The sequence below is a fragment of the Schistocerca piceifrons genome, chromosome X (assembly GCF_021461385.2).
Source record: "Schistocerca piceifrons isolate TAMUIC-IGC-003096 chromosome X, iqSchPice1.1, whole genome shotgun sequence".
NCBI classification, from domain to species: Eukaryota; Metazoa; Arthropoda; class Insecta; order Orthoptera; family Acrididae; genus Schistocerca; species Schistocerca piceifrons.
The window spans coordinates 200,269,601-200,288,611 of NC_060149.1; the positions used below are offsets into that span (position 1 = coordinate 200,269,601).

Below are 19,011 nucleotides of genomic sequence, written 5' to 3' on the forward strand. Positions count from 1 at the left end.
AGTGTATGGTGGACAAGGTAGAGGAAATTAGGCACCTAGTCCTTTCCAGAGTGTCCTTTTATTGGTAGTCAGCCATCTGATTGGTCTGATGTAGCCATTCACAACCTACTACCCTGCGTCACCTCTTCATTTTTGAGTAGCACCTACACCTGACATCTTCAGTTATTTGTTGCATATATTCCAATCTCTGTCTTCCTGTTCAGTTTTTACCATCTTCCGCTCCCAACTCCCTCTAGAACCATTGAAGTTATTCCTTGTTGTTAACAGATGATCTTAGTCAGCAATTTTGATGTTACGTTTTTTGCTAATCTCATTTCTGTTGCTCCTATTTTACTTTAGTTTTCTTCAGTTTACTCTCAATCCATATTCTGTACTCATTAGGCTGTTCACCAGGTCCTGTAATTCATCTTCACTTTCACTGAGACGCAATGTGACAAGTATATCTTACCAACCACATCTTTGCACCCTGACTCTAATCCCACTTCTGAACTTTTCTTTTAGTTCAGTCATTGCTTCTTTGATGTACAGACTGCACAGTAGTGGCTGAAGACTGCATCCCTGTCCAACACCATTTTTAAACTCAGCACTTCATTTACAATTTTCCATTCTTATTATTCCCTCTTGGTTTTTGTGCATCCTGCATATTACATATCCCTCCCCATTTTGAACACCTTGCACCATTTTTCGTTGTCAAATGATTTTTCTAGGTCCACAAATCCTATAAACATGTCTCAATTTTTCTTATGTCTTGCCTGCATTATCAAATGCAATGCCAGAACTTCCTCTCTTGTGCCTTTACATTTCTTAAAGCCAGACTGACTGTCACCCAAGAGATCCTCAATTTTCTTTTCCATTCTACTGTATATATTTCTTGTCAGTAACTTTGAAGCACGAGCTGTTAAGCTGATTGTGCAATAGTTTCCACACTCACCTGTTATTGCTATCTTTGTGATTGTGCAGATGATATTTTTCTGTAAGTCTGATAGTATATCTCCTGTCACATAGTGTCTACAAACCACCTTTAATTCCTAAGGAATGTTACCAATGCCTTCCATTTTAACTTATCTGATGTCTTCCAAAGCTCTTTACAATTCTAATTCAAATACTGGATCCCCAATGTCTTCCATATTGAGTCCTGTTTTCTCTTCCATCACATCATCCTCTTCCTCTCGTAGAGATCTTCAAATGCACTCTTTACATCAAACTGCTCTTTCCTTTTTAACAATGTAATTCCTCTAACACTTAAATGTTAACACCCTTGCTGTTAAAACTTACTTTTGACTTTTCTGTGTGCTGAATTTGTCACACCGATGACTTTTTTTTTATTTCTTCACTTTTTTTCTGCAACATTTCGCTTTAGCTCCCCTGCACGTCCTATCTATTTCTTTCCTAAGTTACTCATGTAGCTTTATTCCTATTTTTCTCTGAATGTTTGTACTTCCTTCTTTTGTTGATTAGTTGAAATATTTTTTTTGTTACAACAAGTTTCTTGCTTCATGCCTCAACTAGATTTTACTGTAACTAACAAAAGACAGTAAAGAACACTGAAAACTACAGACAGTAAATAATCCACAACAATATAGATTGGGTGCAAGGGGTGGGGGGAGACAGGGATCAGAACTGACCTTCCATGAAAGAGCAGGAAAATTTCTATTTGCTTTAATCCGATACCAAACAAGGTAATTTTACAAAAGTGTGTTATAAACAGCAAAAACTACTCAAAGATGCAACAGAGGTGAATCTTGAATTGGCAAGGCGAAAACATTGCAAAACATTGGGAAATGCTCAAGAAATGTAGAAGCAGTGCATTCTATCATTAAGTCACATTTATAAAATAAAAAGCAGGACAGGTATCTTAAGAACAAACAGGAGAAATGGACAGTTTCATGATACTGTATCAGATGACCAACAGTTATGGAGTAGCAAAGCAGAGAAACAACCAGAGCAATTTAACGCAGTACTATCCTTAACTACTTCATCTTGATCATTATCTTCTTCTTCTTCTTCACTATCTGGGCCTACTGATTATCACAGGGCTCGTATCTGCTCCTTGATAAAGTTTTATTCTTTTCTTCTTTCAGTACTCCTACACTTTTTGTTTGTGAACCAGCTCTCCCCACCCACCCCCCAAAATTTGGTCCCTTTGGTTTTCATTCTGGTGAAGGGCTTTGGGAAATCTTCATCAGTTGGGTTGCCAGAACCACATTTGGTCCTGTGTTTTCTACAATAGGTTCTCCAGTCGTTCCAGATCAGATTTTACCAATGCAATTAACTTGCTCTTGGAGACTTTCCCTCTACTGCTCACTGTGAAGACCCTTGTGGTGAGCCTTTCAGGATTCATGAGGGTCAAGCGTCCACAGAAGGCCAGTTGCCTTTTCCATACACATGATTGTGCCATCCTTGTGTTTAAACAACTCACAATGCCAGATTCTGTAGGTGCCTTCCCCTTCTCTTACAGGTCCTAGTATCCTCCTCAAGATCTTCCTCTTCTTGAACTCCAAGGTTCTTGGACACACACATGGATAAGTAGATACTGCGGGAGGAGTGGTAAGCCCTATGAAATTTGGTACATCTGGTCTCTATGGCTAGGTTTTCATTCTGGTTTGCAGAGATCCACTCTCTTAGGTACTTGACTGCAAGTACATTTCATATGGTGTTGTCTTGTCTTGGAATTCTAGAAGGGGATTCCTTGATGTCAATCATGAATTCAGTATTCTGGATGTTGATTTTTCAGCCGGTCTTAATAGCTACATTGTAAAAGCTCTGTAGGTTGCAAGTAGCCTCCTCCAATCTTGTTTGCTAGTAAGATGAGGTCAACCTCAAAAGCTACACATGGTACATGACTTATCTTCCTTGTACCCAAGCTTTAGTCTAGCATTGTGTTCTCTGGTAATATTCTCTAGGGCATACTTGAAGAGAATGCAGGGGAGACCACCATCACTTGGTCTGACTCCTGTTCTGATGAGGAAGCCTCTCGGATAGCCCACCTCTGAACTTTAACTTGGATCTTGTATTCTTCAGGTTGGATTGGACTACTCTGAGGGTCTTCTCATCAGGACTAACTTTCCACAGTATGGAGAAAAGAGCTTCTTATCCCTTCTAAAACTCTACTAGGGGCTTCTAACTTGGCTCTCATAGCTGAAGTTGGTATATAACAGAATATGAGCCAAATTTTGTTTATGATATACTGCACATATTATATAAGAACACAGTTAAGTGGTACGAATTATAAAGAATTAGTTACAAAAAAATTACTTTAAAAATTAAATTATGAAATTGAACTTAAATTTGCACAAAACTCTAGCAACCTGTGCAATCTGAAAATCACATGCCTATGATTTTTTTTTAAATATTCAAATAAGCATGTTTGTTTTCTATTTCTCCTTGACTCTATGACAATCATTTCTTGCTCGTTCTGTCCTCAAGTCTATGGGCCATCACATATCTCCTGAATGTTTCAAAGGCTTCAGCTGCCTTAGTATATGAGGGCACAGGGATATCTTCCTTGTCACTGTCACTTTCACTACCACTACTATTCTTCAAGCTTCTCTCTGCAGTCAGCTCCTCAATACTTCGTACTCCTGTGGTTGCCATGTTATCATCCACAGCCACAAAGTCCCTCAAAAGTGTCAGAATCACTCCCTATTAATTCCTGAAACTCTTGCAAATCACTTGCAACATCTTCCACAGGAGATGCCATCTCATTCTCACAGAATCCACTTTTGTGCAACAGTTTTTAATAGTTTCAGCACCGACTTCCCTCCACAAGTACATAATTAAATTCATTGCCTGTAAAATATTCAGCTTCAGTTGTGAGCTCTGCTGGCAACCCAGTTTTCTTTGGTCCATCAAATTCAAGGCGTTATTTTACAAGGGCTGTACTATATTTAACCTTAAGGGTGTGTATTATTCCCAAGTCCATAGGTTGCAGGTGGCTGGTGCAGTTGGGTGGCAGGAAAATTACTTTCACATTTCTCAGAAAGGATACATCTGGTGCATGTGTCACACATCTATCCACAAACAGCAGCACTCCTCATTTTGGCATCAAATTCTCTGAGAAAACGTAAAAATATATCACTCATCATCCATGCCTTGGCATTGTTTGTATATTTGCATGGAAATGTGGAAATGTTTTTGAAGCACCTCTGATTTTTTGGCTTCCTGATAACCAAAGGTTTCAGTTTTTCACTGCCATCGGCGTTTGTACACAACAAAGTGGTAAGATGTTCCTTGCTCTTCTTACCGCCATGGCAATTTTCCCCACGAAAAGTAAATGTCTTATCCAGCATTAAATTGAAGAACATGCCGGTTTCGTCAGCTTTATAAATGTCTTGCAGTTTGTAGCCACGTATCAGATTAGGGAGAGTCTGCATCCCCTGAGTTACAGTTGGTTCGTCCACACTTTTACTTTCTCCACATTCTGCTTTGTATACAATGCCTCGACACTGTCAAAATTTATCATTGGACGCCTTAAAATTTTCCATTCCTAACTGCAGTGATATTTGAAGCTCCTTCTCCTTCAGAATAGTTCAGTTTATAGGAATGTTTGCAGCACATGCTTGCTGAAACCAAGTCAATAAAACTTCCTCCATTTCGAATTTCCACAATTCTCAAACCCTTCCATTATTGACAATCTGTTTTTCATAGTAGTGTTGAGTGTTGAGCGGGCCAATTCAAATTGCTTCGCTAGCTCCACGCGACATAACAAACCTTCTCTTCCAGAGAAATGTTCTTCCACTTTTCACTCATGTCCACTGCTGAAAAAAAAGTTATAGCGAAGACACACTCATGAGACACACAAACTGTTTGCTGCTCAGCTCACACAACACGCTATGAATACAAATCATTAACTGAAATGGCACCAAAAAGATTGCAAGCAGAATGTGCGTCACATGTCATGTGACCGGGTTCTGCCATTGACATATGAAACACGCTGAGCGCGGGCTTTAAGAGCCGGTGCAAACTGTGAATCCACAGAACAGAAAACGATGTGTCTACATCCAGTCACTTAAACGTCATAAAGAGGTAAATAACTGGCCAGGGTTCCAAAAATATGTGCGTTACATGGAGGAAATTGTAATATAGAGGAAACGCAGTCAAGAGGAAAATTTAACATTGTTTATATGGGCTTTTAGACCGGACCGAAAAAAACGGACGTAATATAGAGGAAAACATTATATGGAGGAACGTTATAAAGAGATTTCACTGTATTAAAATTTTGTATCTGTTCTGCACAGGATCCCTTGATGCAGAAGCTAGCCTACTATTCACCTATTGTTGGCCTAACTGGGTGGTGATCCTAGTTAGCAGGGCTGCAGAGAGGGTCTTGTGGGTGACCTGTAATAAGGCACACTCCTGTAATTCTTAAGGTTTGTCTTGCTTCCATTCTTGTGCAGTGGGTTAAACACAGCAGTCATCCATCCTTCTAGTAAAGTCTCTGTCGTCCCCATGTCCTGTATTATTGGACATTCTACATGACTGTTCATTTGAGTGTTTCCACATCTCTGATACTACGCAATCTTCACCTGAGGCCTTGTTGTTCTTGAAACTCCTCGTGATATCCTTTGCTTGTGCATTTGTGGTGGTTGAAGAGCAGGGTTCCTAGTGGAAGGGTCAGGAAAGATTAAGTTTCTCTTTAGCTTATCCTGTGCAGAGGAGCTTCTGGAAACTGTCTGCAAGGATGTTGGTGCAGTCCCTGTTGTTCAGCTGCAGCATTCAATCTGGCCCATGGAGAAATATGGTAGGAGCTGTATACTGGGTTGTCTGCTTCTTGGGTTCCTTGTGCAGGTCTCCTGAGTTGTTTCTCTGTAAGTTTTCTTCTGCCGGTTGTGTAGTAATTTCTCTTCGCTCTGCAGATAGTGTTGTTCTTTGCTTGGTGAGGGCCTCAAGATTGGATTTATTCTTACAGTGGTTCCACCTGACTCAGGCTTCAAACATTTCTTCTACAGCCTGATCATACCTTTGTTGAATAAAGTGGGGATAGTTTCTTAGACAACATCTAGTAGAGCCTTTTGTAAGGAAGGCCATTCTTCTTCCAAAGCATTTTTCCTCAGTGTACTGTGAAAATCACAATCTTCATTGTGAAGTCACAGTGTTGAACCTGGGAATCTTAAGCTACTTTGAGGATTTGGTGCTCTCGTTAAGGGTTGCAGGTTTGTCTTGACCAGTGAGAGTCAAAGAGTCTACAAAGTCTATATTGGTTCCTCTCAATACCTGAACATTCTATAACTACATGATATGGTGTTCCTCAACAGATGTTTGACAACTGTTGATTTTAGGACCAAGGTGTACTTGTTACAGAGATCTATGAGACCTTCTCCACCTGATCTCACTCTCTCTCTCTCTCACACACACACACACACACACACACACACACACACACACACACACACACAGAGAGAGAGAGAGAGAGAGAGAGAGAGAGAGAGAGAGAGAGAGAGAGAGAGAGAGAGAGAGATATCTTACCCTATCAATTGCCTCACGATCCTGCTGGGTGATTTGTATTGGGCCAGGTGAAAACAAGCCTCCCTCATCGGAAGCAGCACGAGCAGAAGATTCACGAGTACTATCAGTTCCAGGAGTTGATACTGGTCCTAAGAACAGCATACATTTCACATAATTACTCACAACACAATACAAAGGTGTGATGTTTAGTGTATGTTGCCACACAACATCCTCTAAATTGTAATTAATGTAGGTAAATTACTGAAATAATTTAGTTCAAAACTTGAAAAATCTTCAATCTTTAAAGTATTAGATCTAGAAAAAGTTTTTGTTTCAAATCTATCCTTAAATGTTTACACACATTTAACATCATAGAGATCATAGTGTCTGCAAAGCCATTATTTACTCAATCATTGACTTGTATGTGACATTGTAATTGCTGTTAACAGTTTGCTGTATCATTTTTAAACTGCAAGCACACAAACCTACATCTTGGATATTCTTCACAGTGATATCTAATTCAAAATAAAATGAAGTTACTACCAGCCTTAGAGTGTAATTTTATATCGTACTACATACCAACACCTTGTAAATAACACTTGTAGACTTAAATGAAAAATTCTTTCAAATTCACAGTGATAAGGTGGTACATTTTATTCATGCACAATGGTGCTTTATTCCACTATTTAAATTTTACAAAGAACTATATATCAAAATTATGTTGTGCTCCCAAGAATTAGGAAACAAAGGGAAAGAACTACAAAATCCTGGAGTTTTCATACTTGCAGATTTTATCAAAATCTTAATGTGTGTCCTGAAACCATACTTGTTAGGATGATGAATGCAAAGAGACTACTTGCTATTCAAACCACATATTATGAGCAAGAAGAATGTACAGTGGTAGTTTTACTGTCAAATAACAATGTGTCACAAACAGCAATGTGTTTTAATAATGAATATTAACAAAACTGATGAAGCAATTATTTGGTCACCACCACAGCTATTACCACAACAAAACACGTTACCCTGGTCTAGTTACAACACTAATGAAGAGACTCAATTTCCTTATGGTGTAGACATTGTTCTCTTTGTAAACTGTGTCACCACATAAGAAATACAATTTAAAATTTAGACTAATATAGTCTACCGATTTCCTTTTCCTTTATTTTCGTTCTGCATGCCAATACAGGAGTTGTTTAGTCATTCAACAATAGCATTAACAGGGCACTGAAACTCTTATCAGCTAGTTGAGAATAAACTTAATACACTAAAATGACCACGTGAAGTACTACATACAATTTTCATGAAATCCAGGACACAATGACAAACTTCTAATCCAAACCACTCATTAGTATCTTTTAAATGAGATCAGAACCTAATATAGGTGGTAACTAGATAATACGTCCTTAGCGATGATTTGCAAAAAGGAAGAACAGTCTCAGGAAACAGACTCAGAAATCAGCACGAGACGGCTTTAAAAACAATTGAAAGTTTATCCCTTAACCTCTGTCGGAACCAACACACTTTTTAATTTGTAATATTTTGCACACCAAGTTGGCATTGAAACTTAAAATGTCATAGAAAGTTTACAATTATGTCAGAACACTCAAATAAGCAGTGTGCTTTATTGCTGTGCCAAGGTGAAGTAACACAAAAATTTTCTGTTTGGATCCCACCCACACATAACATATCCTTTTTTCTGCCCCTATCACTTTTTTCACTAAGTTTTGTTCAATTCACACTATATTTTTTGCAACAGTTACTACTGGTTTCTGCCTTACTAGAGAATCTCTCAGAAGGAAATAAAGTTTTACAGCAATACGGCTTCACGAAAATGTTACAAGTTGCTTGCAGATGCTGTACTCGGTTCCCAATGATACATACATCTGCAATTCAGGTGATGAAACTGATTCGAACTAAGCAATTTCTTCTGACATGACGACGAATCTGAGGCGTGTGTGTTTTCACATGGAATTCCTGAAGATAATGAAGTCAAAGATCCAGACCCAACGCGATTTTTACTCTGGAAAAAATCCTTATTGGACAGGGTGTAAAATACAAGGCGTGGCTATAAAATAATGTGACTGTTGCTGTAAAACATTTTATCACGAACATGAATACTTAGTTACTCTGACCCTCAATATATTCCCCTCCTCTATACATATAGCACTCCATGCAGATTTTTCACTGATGGACACACTGACGCAAATCTTCCTCTGTGAGGTCCTCCCTCTTCCACTGCTTCAACAGACAGAAATCTTGTTCCTTTTAATGTAGATTTGCCCTGGGGGACTAGATAATAGTCACATGGTGCTAGGCCAGGCGAATAAGGTGAGTGGTCTAACACTGAGATGCTGTACTTTATTAGAAACCTCTTAACAGACAATGGGCTATGAGCTGGTGCATTGTCTTTGATGCAGAACCCATGACCTGTTCTTTGACAATTTGGGTAGTTTTTTCTATTTTCTCCCGGAATTGAGCAAGAACCTCACGGAAGTAATTCTGATTACATACGATGTGTTGGTTCTTATCGACATTCCCGAATAAACAGACACTGTTTTGATATTGCGGCCAATGATCACTTCAGAGCAGCTGCTCACCATGCTTTAACTCATGGGAATTGGCTAAATGTTGTAAGTAGTGAGGATAATGGGCGAGGGCACTATGTCAGTAGTGTGCGGTTAAGTTGAGAATTTCGGAGTGCTAGTGTAGTCTGTGCACTTCCATATCCGGATGGTGCAGTGTTCAGTGCCTCTGTCTAGTAAGCAGGAGACCCGAGTTCGAATCCTGGTCTAGCACAAATTTTCAACTTTCCCAATTGATTTATCAATGCCCACTGGCAGCTAATGTCAATAATTCCTTTATGTCTTAACTTTGAGTAACAATTTTACGTTCAAGAAACGAGCAAAGATACACAATTCCACAAATATGATTCGTATAATACAGCCAATCAGTTGCCAAAATATTTTACTTAATCTGGTTTCAATACTAACTATGGGTGTCTTCACAAGAAAACCCAAAAACTATTACCTATAAATGATTACAAAACTGTTAGTACAGATTAGAACCAAGAACAGATGGTTATAATACCAAACAAATTTACGAGGTTGGCTATACTCGTGTTTTATGAGGAAAATGCCTTCATCATATAAAATACGTTAAAAATCACATTTAAAACCATACACAAATTACAAGCATTGGAACTGACATAACAGTGGCACTTGTCAGTAAACATTATAGCTACATGACATAGTACACTGTGCAACGCTGAAGGTTGTTGGAGGAAACAGGCACTGGAGATGACATCAGTCTAAGAGGCTCACAGGTCGAAGTTGCCGCAGTGTGTACACGAAACAAGTCGTGCCACCTATTAACAGTTGAAGAAATCAAGTGCTTACATTAAGAACAATATTTGAAACAGCATATAAGGGTTCATCTCATACATCGACAGCCAGCATTACAATTTTTTAAATTTATTTTATTTTTTTACTACAGGACAATGTCATACCAAATATTCTATACATTTTGTATGAAAACAAATTACAAAGTAATAACGAAAAGAAAAGAGGAAGACGAGATTTTAGAGGCTATTCTGAGGAAAATGAGGTGTCAATTTTAAGCATTTCAAAGTAAGGGCTTTGTACCATTAAAGAAATCTTTATTACGTAGTGACAACTGGTCATTCAGAATGAAACTGGCTTTAAGAGAAAGGTGTTTGAATGTTTCTAATTCTTCAAAGATATTACATCTGAAGCCTTTCTTTTCTTGTGTAGTAGACTGAAATCATGAACTTCTTTAGGCCTGTGGCCTGTAATTAATAAATCATCAGTAAAGGTGAGTCATATTTGTACCTTTTCTTCCCAAGAGATATTCTTGAAATCTAACAATTATTGCTCATTCTGTCTGTCCCATGAAATGGCTGGACGTGTGTCACAGCTAATTTTGTAGAAACCTGAGCCTTGTAAGCGAGAATGCACTTGTTTCAGAATACAAATAAGATTATTTTTAAAACTATTTTATAGAAAATATACTCTGCAATCATATTTGTTTTGGAGGAGAAGCTCGATCCTTTAAGATACAGGTGCTTCATTCCGTCTGTTATTTTTAAAAATATTGTCCACTATGGTTGGTTCCTAGCCATTTTGACTGTGAGACTTCTAATCAAATTATCTCAGCATTGGGATTTTCATCAGCTACAGGAGTGGAAACAGCTCAATGGATGGCAGAATGAAGAAAGATTTTTTTGTGAAAATGAGGGTATGTTGAACAGGACAGTATTATTTGATCGGTGCAGGTTTCTTTAGGAAAAATATTGAAAGAAATTCTGTTATCAACTATCGTTGATATTAGATCTAAATAATAACTGATATAATTAATTTTTGAGCACATATGTGAAAGTAAATTTTTTGTGAAGTTCATTAAAGATTTAGAAGAGATGATCAGTGTCTTTATTAGGCCCTCTGTAAATAACCAAAATGTCATCTACATATTTGGTGTACAAAAGAATACCTACAGTCGCTGCTGAAAAATTCTTACAAAATTTTTCTTCTAAGGAATTTATGAATATGTTTGCAAGAATACCAGCAAACGGAATACCCAATGTATGACCATTGGATTGCTGATACAATTGTCTGTTGAATTCAAAATAGTTATATTTCACCACAATTTGAATTAAATTCATGAAGTCAGTAATCTGCTCATCAGAAATCTCTTTTTTCTGAAGATGTAATTTTTTCCCTACTACAGCTTAAGTGTATTTTCACAGGTATGTTCATGTAAAGATTTTTAAAACAGAATGATAACAGCTGGGCATTTTGATCAAAATGTAAGCATTTTATTTTCTTAATGCGATTTTGACTGTTGGAAATTGAATGGTAAGTTTGATGATCATTTTTGTGGACTTTAAACTGAGAACATAACTTTGTAGGTTGAAAGTTCATGTTAATCAGGTACCTTTTATGAAATGGTCTGAGTAGAAATTTTTTGCATAATTAATAACAGATCTAATTTCTCTTTGCAAAACTGGAGTGGGGTCCTCATGCAGCTTGAAAATAATGTTTTCCTCAAAAAACTGTTAAGTTTTTGTTACATACTCCTGTTTCCATATTGGAAAGGTTGAAAGTATAATGAAGGCCTAATTTATCTGATTAAAATGTTATATAAAATTTGACTGTAGGAAAAAAAACTGGTCTCAAGAACATAAAAATGGAAAGGTCTTTCCAGACCAGTAAAGCTCATAATGTGTGCAATATTGTAAGCAAACATTTAGCCAATTTTCAAAGTACAGTTAATTGTGATAAAAAATTAAGAACATTAACATAAAGCTTAAAGAGAATCATGCATTAATAAGGAAATCTGATAAAGACAATTGTTGCAGGCAAAGACGAGTATGTAATGAATCCCGCCCCCCCCCCCCTCTTTTTTTTGAGAAAAACAATACTTATTTAGCTACATGAGGACTCACTCAAGTTTGGCAAAGAGAAATTAGGTCCAAAATTAATGATACTAAATTTCTACTGAGACTGTTTCATAAAAGACGGCTGATTAACATGAACCCTGAACTTCCAAAGTTACGTTCTCAGTTTAAAGTCCACAAAAAGGGTAATAAGATTCATCCAATTTCTAATAGTATAAATGAAATGACACAATTTTAGAGACTTTACTAGTCTCTACATACATAAAAAGTATGAATATAATTTTCACAATCTAGCAAAGTTTCTTCATGACAAAATAAAAAAGATCTTATGCCTTTCAAAATAGTTATTCAATTTTCAACAGTCAAAATCACATCAGTAAAATAATAATATACTTACATTGTGATCAAAATATGATGATGTTATTGTTCAATTTTAAAAATCTAAACTTTAACTACAGTAGAAAAAATTTACATCTTCATAAAAAAAGAGATTTATAATAAGCAGATTACTGGCTTCACAAATTTAATTCAAACTGTAGTCAAACACAATTATTCTGATTCCAACGGACAGTTCTATCAGCAATCCTACAGTCTTGCAATGGGTAATCCATTAGTTGGTATTCTTGCAAATACAGCCATAAAGTAATTAGAAGAAATTTGTTTAAAAACTTTTCAGCCACCACTCTATGTATTCTTTCATATTCCAGGTATGTTGATGACATTTTGATTATTTACAGAGGGCCTAATAATGGCACTGATCATCTCTTCAGAATCTCTAACGAACTGCACGAAAAAATTACTTTCACATATGAGCTCAAAAATGAATTCAGACAGTTAAATTATTTGCATCTAATGTTAACAACAGTTGATAACAAAATTTCTTTCATTTTTTCTCATAAAGAAACCTGCACTGATAGAACAGTACCATCATGTTCAACATACCTTCATTTTGACATAGAAAGTCTTTCTCCATGCTTCCTTCCATAGAGCTGTTTCCACTCCTTTATCTGACGAAAATCTTGATGATGACATTATTTTGATTGAAACTATCAGTCAGTAATGGATACGAACCAACCATAGTGGACAATACTTTCAGAAATAAAACCAATAACAAAACCATCACTCTTGGCAGACAGAATGAATAGAACAAAAAAATTTTCTATGCAATTTTCAGGGCCTATATCTTACCGAATTCATCTTCTCCCCCAAATCAAATATGATTGTAAAGTATATTTTCTATTAAATAGTTCTAAAAATAATCTTATTCATAAATTGAAACTAGTGCATTCTCCTTTACAAAACTTATGTTTTTACAAAATTAGCTGCGACACGTGTTCAGCCTATTGCACAGGACAGACAAGACCATTTTTCAAGAGCATCACTTAAGGGAAAAAGGTACAAATATATAGAACTTGGCTTTGCTGATGATTTATTAATTACAGGCCCTAAGCCTAATGCTACATAATAAACATTTCTTTAATGTTATAGAGCCTAACATTGACTCCTCTCTTTCCTCAGTGTAGACTATAAAATCTCGTCTACCTCTCTCCTTTTCATTTATTACACTGTAATTTGTTTTCACACAAGATGTATGGAATATTTGCTACTGCATTGTCCTGTAAAATTGTTTTTGTGTAATAGTGGCCATTCACTTGCATAATGAACACTTATGCGCTATTTAAATATTTTTTTAATGTAATCAGTTGATTTCTTTAACTGTTAATAGATGACACGAGTTGTTTCATTGCCTACATTGTGGCAACTTTGGCCTGTTAGACTCTTTGTCTGATGTCACCTCCAGTGCCTGTTTTCTGGTTCAAATCGCTCTGAGCACTATAGGACTTAACATCTGAGGTCATCATTCCCCTAGAACTTGAGAACTACTTAAACCTAACTAACCTAAGGACATCACACACATCCATGCCCGAGGCAGGATTCGAACCTGCGACCGTAGCGGTTCCAGACTGAAGTGCCTAGAACCGCTCGGCCACATCGGCCGGCGCCTGTTTTCTCTAACAGCCCTTAGGGGTGTACAGTTTGCTACACTATGTAGCTACAGTTTTTACTATCAAGTACTATTGTTATGTCACTTGCAATACCTGTAATTTTTTGAAGGTTTTAAATGTGATTTTACCAAATCATCTTTTATGATGAGAGCATTTGGCTCATAAATCTGTTTATCTGTCATTACCCAAGTATAGTCACCTCTTACGTTTGTTCAGTATAATAACCACCTATTCTTCGTTTTATTCCCTGCTAATGGTTTTGTAATGATGAAGACACCGACAGTCAGTGTTGAAATCATGTCAAATTAAATCTTGTTGCAACCGGTTGGCTGTACTACACAAAACATATTCTACATCTACATCCATACTCCGCAAGCCACCTGACGGTGTGTAGCGGAGGGTACCCTGAGTACCTCTATTGGTTCTCCCTTCTATTCCAGTCTCGTATTGTTCGTGGAAAGAAGGATTGTCGGTATGCTTCTGTGTGGGCTCTAATCTCTCTGATTTTATCCTCATGGTCTCTTCGCGAGATATACGTAGGAGGGAGCAATATACCGCTTGACTCTTCGGTGAAGGTATGTTCTCGAAACTTCAACAAAAGCCCGTACCGAGCTACTGAGCATCTCTCCTGCAGAGTCTTCCACTGGAGTTTATCTATCATCTCCGTAACGCTTTCGCGATTACTAAATGATCCTGTAACGAAGCGCGCTGCTCTCCGTTGGATCTTCTCTATCTCTTCTATCAACTCTATCTGGTACGGATCCCACACTGCTGAGCAGTATTCAAGCAGTGGGCGAACGAGTGTACTGTAACCTACTTCCTTTGTTTTCGGATTGCATTTCCTTAGGATTCTTCCAATGAATCTCAGTCTGGCATCTGCTTTACCGACGATCAACTTTATATGATCATTCCATTTTAAATCACTCCTAATGCGTACTCCCAGATAATTTATGGAATTAACAGCTTCCAGTTGCTGACCTGCTATTTTGTAGCTAAATGATAAGGGATCTATCTTTCTATGTATTCGCAGCACATTACACTTGTCTACATTGAGATTCAATTGCCAATCCCTGCACCATGCGTCAATTCGCTGCAGATCCTCCTGCATTTCAGTTCAATTTTCCATTGTTACAACCTCTCAATACACCACTGCATCATCTGCAAAAAGCCTCAGTGAACTTCCGATGCCATCCACAAGGTCATTAATGTACATTGTGAATAGCAACGGTCCTATGACACTCCCCTGCGGCACACCTGAAATCACTCTTACTTTGGATGACTTCTCTCCACTGAGAGCTCCCATTGGAGCTCCCAATAACTAATAAACCCCTCCCCCCATGTGCCTGCTCGGACCTTGCTGAAAGAGCAGCCACATGTCCACTCACAGGCAGAGCGGGCGTATGGTTGCTGGTTCACACCTACGTTTAAAATTGTGATTCAATGAGTACTGAAAATCTATCATAATATTTGAAAATCTATCATCATTTTGAATCCTCATTCGCTCATTCAAGCTTTTTCTGCTCTCAGTGATTGGGCCTTCCAATGCATTGACTGGCTGTTAGTTTCTGGATTGTAAGTGAAAACCAAGATTTGCCACATGTTATCACTCTTTCCAAGAAATTAGGATACTTTTTAGTGGTATTAAGTGTCAGCACAAACAGTTTCACAAGTTTCTTTTTCTTCAATCGTGAGAATTTTCGGCACCTGTTTCCCAGACAGTTTTCTCATGTTAAGTTGGTTATGTAAAATTTGCCTTACACATTCTTGATCAATTCCTACAGTTTCAGCAACTGATCAAATACTCTACCGATCGTCAGACAATCACATTAGCTACTTTTTCAATATTTTCATTTGTTTTCTATGTTCACGGGCATCCCAGGTGCGAGACATAAACCGTCTTTGCCATACACTTATTTCAGTACAGATATGTTTCAGTTGTTGCTTTAAAAAAAAAGGCTCTTACACAAACGAAAGCCACAGCCACACTGATTTGTCTAGAGACACCAGGGAAGCGGCATTTGTAGTGACAGATTTAGCAACAAGATGAGTACGCTGGAGCCTAGGTCGGCAGATTTGACAGGCGGCAAATTTGGGGCCAATTTTTTATTTTGTCTGTCAGAGATTTAAGAGATTCATATATATATACCTAAATGTTATTAGGTCCACACAAACAATTCAACATGTAATATGTTTCACCACTTAGATAAATTTTTCTAGAATTTGCATAGTTGCATTTGGTTGCGGCGCAGGAACGAGTGAGACGAGCGTTCGCTAAAATTATTCAAAGTGATTTGTGGATTGCACAAATAATTTCATAACATAATATTATAGTAGGTACGAAATCATCATATACTACAATAAATCACCTGTAACAAATCAGTAAGACTTAATTTCATTTGATAAATAGTCGTTTCAGAAGCTATGCAAAGAAATTTCAATTTTTTTGTTACATCATGCTTAAATAAATTTCTTGTACTTATGTTAGGTCATTATTCAATGCCTGAAGTCTGAACAAAAGCTACTGCTAATTACGTATGGGAAATAAAACTCCCAATGTAATCGTTTTTATTTCAGTTCTTGGATAAAAATTGTTAGAATGAATGATGGGAGAAAGTGACTTAGTGGAGCTGAGTATAAAAAGAAGGCCAAAATGAAAAAAACCGATAATACATCTTCCCAATGAGTACCTTCCAAAGAAGAATGATAATGAGGTGAATGATCGAAACTGGCTGGTTTATTCTGAAAGTAAAAGATCTGTATATTGCGGGTCTTGTTTGGCATTCAGTCCACTGGAGAATAAGAATAAGTTTGAGAACGAAGGATTCAGTGACTGGTAAAATGCACAACACTGAGTAGTTCAGGATGAAAACTTTGCGTGTCATAAATCTAATTTCCTTAGTGTGGAAGTTAGAAGTGAGACTGATGGCTGACTCAACAATTTACTCTATGTGCAAATTGTTGAAGAAATTACTTATTGGAGAAACATTCTGGTTGGTTGGTTGATTTGGTGGGAGGAGACCAAACAGCGAGGTGATCGGTCCCATCAGGTGAGGGAAGGAAGTTGGCAGTGCCCTTTCATAGGAACCATCCAGGCATTTGCCTGGAGTGATTTAGGGAAAACACGGAAAACCTAAATCAAGATGGCCAGATGCAGATTTGAACTGTTGTCCTCCCGAATGCAAGTCAAGTGTGTGAACCACTGCGCCACCTCGCTCGGTGAAAAACATTCTGAAGAGTGTTGTTGCCATAGTGAAGTGACTGTGTCAAAGAGGCCTCTCTTTCAGAGGAAAAAATGAAAAGTTTGGTGATCCGTGTAATGGAAATTACTGTATGATTTGGGAACCATTTGGAAGTACCAGTTACTTATCAAAGACCATTTGTGATGAGTTTATTTTCTTGATAGGTTATAATGTCTTAAAACAGATTGGAGATAAGAAGAACAAAGTATTTTTCCTTAATCATCGATTCAACACCAGATACAGTACATGTGGACCAACTTACCCTCCTCATTAACTACTTTTTGGAAACAGGTGAACAGAGTAAAAGATTTCTCAAATTTTTGCCCTCAGTGGGACATAAAGCCAAAGAAATGTTTTCTGCCATTATTTCAGAACTCAAAACACTGGGCATAAATACTGAAGACTGTTCTAGACAATCATATGATAATGCCACGAACAGATCTGGCGTGTACAATGGTTTACAGACAAAAATTCAAAGGCAAGCACATTTTGCTTTTTTTTGTCCTTGCTCTTTGCACTCGTTAAATTTTGTGACAACTACAGTTGCTGAATCTTGTACAGAAGCTTGTTGTTTCTTCATGTTGCTTCAAAGTTTGACACAATGCTGGCCAAAATTAATGACTGAAATAGAGAAAGGGGAAATCTTAAAGAGAATAAATACGACATGTTGGTCAGCTATAGAGGACGCTTGTACAAGTTTGGGAGATTCTTGGCATGGAGTCCTTATACCTTTGGAATCAATATAGAATAATTTTACCGAAAAGCCTGGATCACGAAACGAAATGACAAGAAAAGTACTGAATTTAGAAGAATAGGAAACTATATTAATGGTTGCTGTGTGAAATGTTTTTCTGGAAAGGGTGAACAAACTGAATGTCCAAATTCAGGCTTATGTTGCAGATTTGATCACTGTCAACCCTTTACAAATCTCTTTGCAAGTTTTTTGAAGATGAATAAGAAAATTTTAAGTATTTTGAAGAAAAGGTGATGGAACTGAACGTGTCAAAGCAGTATACAGAAGACATGAGAAAAAGACAACTGGAAAGCACAGAAATTTATGAGAAAATGCCCAATAAAGAAATGAGAATGACTGTGAGTGGTACTTTTAGGGTTAGTACATTTCTTGTCCTCGTTGGTACTCTCTTATCTGAATTTTAAAAAGATGGCAGGAGGCTCACAACAGGTTCAATGAAAAGTTTTCATTTCTGACCAAACTGAATCATTAACCCTTGTGGAAAACGCCCTTTTCTTCGAAGAAATGTATCCTAATGATTTAGAGACTGACTTAGTTCAAGAATGCATACATTTTCAATGCCACTTTTTTTCTGAAATTTTTTTGTTAAAACCAGATTCTGGATAATTGAAAAGTCTATCTTTGTCCCTGCGAAAACAGAATTTGCAAAATGTTTATCCTAACTTGGGATACAATAGTTTGCATGGCTCCATGTATACCAGTGACACATTGTTCGGGTGAGAGATGTCTTTCTTGCTTTAAACAGGTGACAAATTATGCTCTTTTGTGTATACAGTCACAACCAATGTACAAGATTCCATACGATTAGATAATTGATGATCTTGCAAAAAGAAAATCACACAAAGAGGTACTATAGAACTTTCATAACTTAATTGAATTTCATTATGATCAGCTAGATTGTTACCAGATAATTGAATACATTGTTTTTAAACTGTAAGTAAGTGCAATAATGCCCGCCCGGCTAGCCGCATGGTCTAACATGCTGCTTCCCAAGCGGGAAGGCGTTCCGGTCCCTGGCATGAATCTGCCTGGTGGATTAGTGTTGAGGTCCAGCATGCTGGCCAGCCTGTGGATGGTTTTTAGGACGGTTTTCCATCTGCCTCGGTGAATGAGGGCTGGTTCCCCTTATTCTGCCTCAGTTATAGTATGTCA

The 19,011-nt window shown here is 37.4% G+C and overlaps 1 protein-coding gene across 2 annotated transcripts in view; it reads right to left on the bottom strand.

Moving 5' to 3' along the window:
• LOC124721136 (UV excision repair protein RAD23 homolog A-like) overlaps positions 1-19,011 on the bottom strand; it is a 157,890-nt gene that overhangs the window by 3,611 nt on the left and 135,268 nt on the right. For both annotated transcript variants that reach the window (XM_047245952.1, XM_047245951.1), the window contains one exon: positions 6,466-6,593. In XM_047245952.1, coding sequence (XP_047101908.1) covers positions 6,466-6,593 — 128 coding nt within the window. The remainder of the gene's footprint in view (positions 1-6,465; positions 6,594-19,011) is intronic.